Source organism: Dipodomys ordii, unplaced genomic scaffold (genome assembly GCF_000151885.1).
Source record: "Dipodomys ordii isolate 6190 unplaced genomic scaffold, Dord_2.0 Scaffold6, whole genome shotgun sequence".
NCBI lineage: Eukaryota > Metazoa > Chordata > Mammalia > Rodentia > Heteromyidae > Dipodomys > Dipodomys ordii.
The window spans coordinates 3,183,803-3,190,988 of NW_012267222.1; the positions used below are offsets into that span (position 1 = coordinate 3,183,803).

A 7,186-nucleotide genomic window follows, 5' to 3' on the forward strand; every position below is an offset into this window, starting at 1 on the left:
GCTTTACAGGCAAGCCTCCTGAGGAAGCTATGCTAGGGCCTCCAGCGCCTCCTGCTGGAGGCCAAGGTGAACATGGCAAAGGCATGTAGAAACGGATTTTTTTTAACAAATTCTTCTCTGCACATTGACTTAATTTAAAACCTGGGACTTTTTACAATTGTTCTTTCTTCAATATGCACCAATGCCTAAAGGATCACATTTTGCTTCTGTAGAAAAAAAGGATTAACATACATTATTGAGCATCGATCAAGAGCAACTTGGAATTAAAAAGTGAAGACAAAAGTCTCAGAAACCTACATTTTATTGACACTGCCATTTCCCCACAAGAAATTTCCTTTTTAATGAATCAGGAATCCCACAATATATCCTGAATCCTCCCCCGTGAAGAAGGCCAGAGGCACACACACTCCACCCTTGTCCACTACCTGTTCAACATCAGTTCCCTTGCCATAGCCTTCTATAGTTCCATATCTCTACGGAGAACTGGGGGGCAAGTCTAAACACAAGGAAGCAAGTGAAGGCTGTTCACTGTGATTCCCAATTTTCCATCCAAGCCACACTGCAGAGATACAAGGATAAACCACTGTTTGGGTTCCCAAGTTTTATTCAAGAACTCATACAAAATATTCCAGATAAATGAATTTTAATCCTCGTCTTCCTCCTCTTCTTCGTCCTGGTTAATCTGGAAGTAACGTAATTCATAACTCTCTTTGCTGTTAGCAACTACGCGTAACCAATCACGTAGATTATTCTTCTTCAAATATTTTTTGGTGAGATATTTCAAATACCTGCAGAGAAAGGACACTTAAGAACTACACAAGACAGATGGTCGTCCATATTCTGAAACATCTTAACTTTTATAAAACCATGCATCCAAAAACACTCCCACCCTTCCAAAACAAAGGCAAGGCAAACCAGCAGTACCAGCCACATCACCTAAACTAGCCATAATAATTAGGACAGAGGCCAGGCACTGGTGGCTCACACCTGTAATCCTAGCTACTTAGGACCTGAGGATCACAATTCAAAGCCAACCCAGACAGGAAAGTCCATGAGACTCTTATCTCCGATAAACCATCAGAAAACCAGAACTGGCACTATGGCTCAAGTGGTAGAGCACTAGCCTTGAGCTGAAGAGCTGAGGGACAGCGCCCAGGCCCAGAGTTCAAACCCTATGATAAAAAGAGAACCTGCTCTTGTTGTCAAGGCAGACAATGGCTTTTATGCCCCAAATCCCAACTACACGAAAGACAACTGGAGCCTGAAACCATCTTCCTTCCCTTGTGCTGGCTGTAGCCCATAGGAACTATGTCACACAAAACCAGGGCTGAACCAGGCACCAGTGTCTCACACCTATCATCCTAGCTCCTCAGGAGGCTGAGATGTGAAGATCACGGTTCACAGTCCAAAGCCAGCTTGGGCAGGAAAGTCTATGAGTCTTATCTCCAATTAACTGTCCAGAAGTCGGAAGTGGCATTGTGGCTCAAGTGGTAGAGTACTCACTTTGAGCTAAAGAGCTCAGAGACAGCATGACTTCAGGGGGGAGGGGGAGTGCTGACAAATTAAAACTCCCAACACCTCAGATTCTTTCACTACAAAATGCACCTCAAGGGCTGGGAAGGTGGCTCAGTGGTAGATTGCTTGCCTCATATGCATGAAGCCCTGGGATTGATTCCACAGCACCACATAAACAGAAACAACCCAAAAGTGGTGCTGTGGCTCAAGTGGTAGAGTGCTAGCCTTGAGCAAAAGAAGCTCAGGGACAGTGCCCAAGCCATGTGTTCAAAGCCCTAGGACTGGCAAAAAAAAAAAAAATGTTGATAACAAAAAAAGGGGGCTGGTAAGATGGCTCAGTGGTAGAGTGCTCACCTTGCATGCCTGAGGCCCTAGGTTTGATTCCTCAGCACCACATAAGCAGAAAAGACCAGCAAGACCAGATGTGGCGCTGTGCCTCAGTGGTAGGGCACTAGCTTTGAGCTAAAGAGCTGAGGTACAGTGCACATGCCCAGAGTTTAGGCCCACTACTGACCAAAAAAAAAAAAAAAAAAAGGAATAAATGGCATTTAAATCATCCCATCTAAAAAGGTTTCCTTGTCATTTATTATTTCTATCACACCATATTCAGATAAGATATTTAGTTCAAATTTTCAGCTAGTGGAGCTGGGAATATGGCTTAGTGGTAGAATGCTTGCCTAGCATGCATGAAGCCCTGGGTTCCATTCCTCATTACCACATAAAACAGAAAAAGCCGGAAGTGGCACTGTGGCTCAAGTGGTAGAGTGCTAGCCTTGAGCAAAAGAAGCTCAGGGACAATGTCCAGGCCCTGAGTTCAAGCCCCAGGACTGGCAAAAAAATAAATAAAATTTTATGTATCTTGAAAAATTTCTTAATAGAATGTTAGAGAAACCAATGTCCAAAGATGAGAAAGAAAAAGTTTTATGTTAGGGAACACACCTTCAAATCCTTCAGGAAAATGATTTTCACCAAGAAAAGAAATCCCAAGAGGGTATGAGGGTGCACACCTGTAATTCTAACACCAGGGAAGCTAAAGCATCAGGATAGGAAGTGTAAGGCTCTCCTGGACTACATACTGAGACCCTATCTCAAACAAACCTAAGCAAACATAGCATAACAGTATCATTCTCTAATCACACCCAGTACTAAAGAGGCTGAGAAAGGAGGTAGCAAGTTAGAAGTCATCCTGAGCTTGTCTTGAAGTAAAATAAAGCTGAGCACCACCAGTGGGTCATGACTAATTTTAGACACAGGAGGCACAAGTCTTGAGAAAAGTGGTTTGAAGCCAGCCAGAGGAAAAAAAAAAAAGCAAAAAGTAGGTTGAAAGCATGGCTCAAATGGTAGCATGTCTGCTGTAAACAAGCAAGCCAAGAACTAGAGTTCAAACTCCAGGGGCTGGGAAGATGGCTCAGTGGTAGAGCGCATGCCTTGCATGCCAGAGGCCCTGGGTTCAATTCCTCAGCACCACATAAGCAAAAAGAAAAAAGCCGGAAGTGGCGCTGTGGCTCAAGTGGTAGAGCGCTAGCCTTGAGCTGAAGAGCTGAGGGACAGCGCCCTGGCCGAGTTCAGGCCCCATGACCAGACCCCCCCCCCAAAAAAAAACAAACTCCAGCACCAGCAAGAATTAATTTAACAATTCAGATGGACAGGCAGGCAGCCATAAAACCAAGGTCCTTGCCTTCAGGCACTGGGTAAAGAACAGAAATGTGTGAAAACATCACAGAAGATGTCAGCAACCTCCGCATACCATGCTATGAAGAAGTCTCCCGGGGATTCTGCTAGGTGTGGCCCAGGTTTTGCCTATACTCAAGACCCTACAAGGGTCTTGTCCCTACTCTCATACATCATGACTCAGCCATGCAGACCCTGACACCAAAGCTTAACCTCGTCTCTTCACTGCCATGAGCTTAATTACAGCCAGGTGTTTGCCCACCTTAAAATTCTAGTTCAATATGAGAAAAGCTAACAGGCCAGGCGGCTCGAGGATATTGAGAACTAAGCCGGCTGTAGACTTCAGAGCCTCCTTCTGTAGACTTCAGAGCCTCCTTAACACAGCAGGGCCACAGGGTGGAGCCAGAAGAGCAGTCAACTTCCGGCCCAATACCATGAAACTAAGGAAAGCCTTCATACTGGGTGCTGGTAGCTCAGGCCTGCAATCCTACTCAGGAGGCCGAGATCTGAGGATGTGGATCAAAATCAGTCTGGGATGCAAGTCCCAGATTTATCTCCAATAAACCAGCAGAACCCAGAAGTAGAGATGTGGATCAAGTAGTGAAGTGACAATACCCCAAGTTCAAAGCCCACTACTGGCACAAGCACCTGCACACAAATACCTACACCTCTTGGGCGAGGGATGGGTCCAAGGGTTAAGTCCCTGCCTGGAGCCAGGCGTTGGTGGCTCATACCTGTAATCCTAGCTACTCAGGAGGCTGAGATCTGAGGATCTTGGTTCAAAGCCAGCCTGGGCAGGAAAGTCTGTGAGACTGTTATCTCCAATTAACCACCAGAAAACCGAAGTGATGCTGTGGCTCAAATGGTAAAGGGCTCACCTTGAGCTGGATTTGAGGGACAGTGCCCAGGCCCAGAGTTCTAGACCCATGACCAAATCTCGCCCCCCACCCACACACCAAAAAAAAAAAAAAAAGTCTTCCAATGACCCAGAGACAAGGGAAGCCTAAGTCTGAGCACTTTACTGGCTGAAATATACTTTGCCTTGTGAAAGATCAAAATGCAATCCCTGCAAGCAGTATACTTTTTAATAGCATTCATTCACTCACTACCCATGCGCTGTAGGATAGTTAGCAGAAGGAACCAGGAGACCAAGGGACTCCCCAGGCGTCCGTCCGCATTCTCACCCCCTGGGAAGGGACCCGTACCTTTTGGAGAAAGGCACCTCAGAGGTTACAGTGATCTTGCTTTTGCTTCTCTCGATGGTGACCACTCCTCCACCGAGATTTCCAGCTTTCCCGTTCACCTTGATTCTCTCTTGGAGAAACTGCTCCTGTGGAAATCATCCAATGAAACAATTAATAAAGTGGTAGGTTCACCTGGCTCCACGGAATATTTTAATTTTCATTCCCAGCACTTAAGCTATGTATTTTTCAAATGTTTAGGTTTTTGTAAAGAATGCTCAGTGAGGCACCAGTGACTAATCCAAACTACTTATGAGGCCGAGATCTGAGGACCACAGTTTGAAAGCAGCCCAGGCAGGGAAATCTGTCAAGACTTACCTCAGGGACAGTTCAAGCCCCAGAACTAGCACCACAGGGGATCAAAAAAAAGATTTTTGAGAACTTGAATTACCCCATCACTGATATGCACACATAGCACACTCGTTTTATTTCAGCTGATGGCAATAAGCCATAGAGGTTCCAATGGCATTCTGTTTAAGGCCTTGCCTTTATTTTTCATGTTTTGAAAAATCATTTTCCTTAATTACTGATATTGGCAGAACTGACCTGGAACCAAAGAGCAAATGTAAAATTAAATGTAAAATTAAAGACAACACAGAGCCCAACTCCCCAGGAAGGTGAGTCACAACGGAGCTGCAAACTGGGCACTGATGGCTCACGCTTGTAATCTTAGCTATTCAGTAGGCTGAGATCTGAGGATCATGGTTCAAAGCCTGGGCAGGAAAGTGCATTGGATTCTCATCTCCAATTAAACACCAGAAAATCAGAAGTGGCACTGTGGCTCACAGTGGTAGAACACTAGCCTGGCCAAAGAGCCCAGAGAGAATGCTCAGACCTAAAGAGTCTAAGTGTGAAAGTGAGATTATGTAAATAATAGTCTTGTCAGGTCCAGTGGCTCATACCTGCAATCCCAGGAGGCTGTGATCTCCCAACCCAAACTAGAAGCCAGCCTAGGAAGGAAAGCCTGTGGAAGTGGAGCTGTGGAGCTCAAGTGGTAGAGTTCTAAGCCAGGCACCAGTGGCTCACACCTATAATCCTAGCTACTAATGAGGCTGAGATCTGAGGATCATGATTCAAAGCCAGACCCGGCAAGAAAGTCTGTGAGATTTTATCTCCAAATTACTAGAAGTTGGAAGTGATGCTGTGGCTCAAATGGTAGTGTTCACCTTGAGCAGATGGGTTCAGGGACAGAAACCAGGGCCAGGGTTCAAGCCCCATGACCAATAAAAAAAAAAAGCAAGAAAGTGGTATAGCTCCAGCCTTAAGCAAAAAGAAGCTCAGGGACAGCACCAAGCCCAGTTTAAGCTTTAGAACCAGCACCAAGGAAAAAAAAGTGTTTTTTGCTCTGAGACAGAAAATCAAACTCAGTTCCTGACACTTATGTTCACTGGATAGAGTTCTACTAACTGCACCGTCCTCCATTCCCACTTCTCTACTCAAGCCGGCAGAACACAGGAGTACTGGGGAGTAGCACCAAAATAGGGACAAAAAAAATCAGCACAGCAGCAAGTCTGAAAAGACCCAACTCCACCAACAATGCAGCAAGCAGGATCTTGTCAAGTAAACCCTGAAACTCAGGAGCTGCCGCCACCCCCACAGCTCCACAGCCACAGGATCAGTCATCACATGTTCACACGTGCAAAGGACAAGGGCAACACAGTACTCAACAGAGCTAGTGGCACTGTGGCTCAAGTGGTAGAGCTCTAGCCTTGAGCTAAAGAGCTGGGATAGGACCCAGGCCCAGAGTTCAGGCCTCACAACGGACAAAGAAAATCCTAGCTACTCAGGAGGCTGAGGATCTCTTTTGACGCCAACTTGGGCAGTAAAATCCCAGAGATCTCCATCACCAATTAACCAGCAAAATGCCAGACTGGATATGTGGTTTAGTAGAGGCTAGGAATGTAGCTTAGTGGTAGAGTGCTTGCCTAGGATACATGAAGCCCTGAGTTCAATTCTTCAGTACCACATAAACAGGAAAAGCTGGAAGTGGTGCCATGGCTCAAGTGATAGAATGCTAGCCTTGAGCAAAAGAAGCTCAGGAATAGCTGGTCATCAATGGCTCATGCCTGTAATCCTAGCTACTCAGGAGGCTAAGATCTAAGGTTCACAGTTCAAAGCCAGCCCAGGCAGGAAAAGTCTGTGATACTCTTATCTCCAATTAACCACCAGAAAACCAGTGGTATTGTGGCTCAAGTGGTAGAATGCTTGCCTTTGAGCTGAAGAGCTCAAAGACAGCGCCCAGGCCTGGAGTTCAAACCCACTGACCAACAACAACAAAAAAAATGTAGCAGCAGCAGTGCAGGGACAGTGTCCATGCCCTGAGTTCAAGCCCCAGGACTGGCCAAAAAAAATTCTAACAAACAAATATACTAATGGTAGAATACCAAGGAAGTCCTGAGGCTCAGTAATGGTACATGTGTGTGTGCATGTATGAACAAACTACATAGCCTTCATACACTGAGTAAATAACTGGTCAGAAGTGGAGGCTGTCTCAAGCCTGTGCATGTCCAGGTCTCAACAGCATCAGAAGGTTCACAAGTGTAACAAGACAAAACTTACAAAATTGGCAGCATCCATGATTCCATCTTCTACAGGGTGGGTGCAGTCCAGGGTGAACTTCAGAACCTGCTTCTTTTTTTTGCCCCCCTTCACCACAAGCTTTTTCTAGGAAAAAAAAATACAGATAAAACTGAAATCTGTCAGCAAAAAAAATACAACAAAACAAAAAAAAATCAAAGATCTAAAAGCCCATTAAACAT

The 7,186-nt window shown here is 45.4% G+C and overlaps 1 protein-coding gene across 1 annotated transcript in view; it reads right to left on the bottom strand.

The window, feature by feature from the left end:
* Positions 1-283: 283 nt before the first annotated feature.
* The window catches only part of Rpl22 (ribosomal protein L22), a 9,158-nt gene continuing 2,255 nt past the window's right edge, over positions 284-7,186 (bottom strand). The window contains exons 2-4 of the mRNA XM_013035132.1: positions 6,987-7,091; positions 4,392-4,516; positions 284-788 (exon numbers count right to left, since the gene is read on the bottom strand). Of these exons, the coding sequence (XP_012890586.1) occupies positions 644-788; positions 4,392-4,516; positions 6,987-7,091 (375 nt within the window). The 3' untranslated portion in view covers positions 284-643. The remainder of the gene's footprint in view (positions 789-4,391; positions 4,517-6,986; positions 7,092-7,186) is intronic.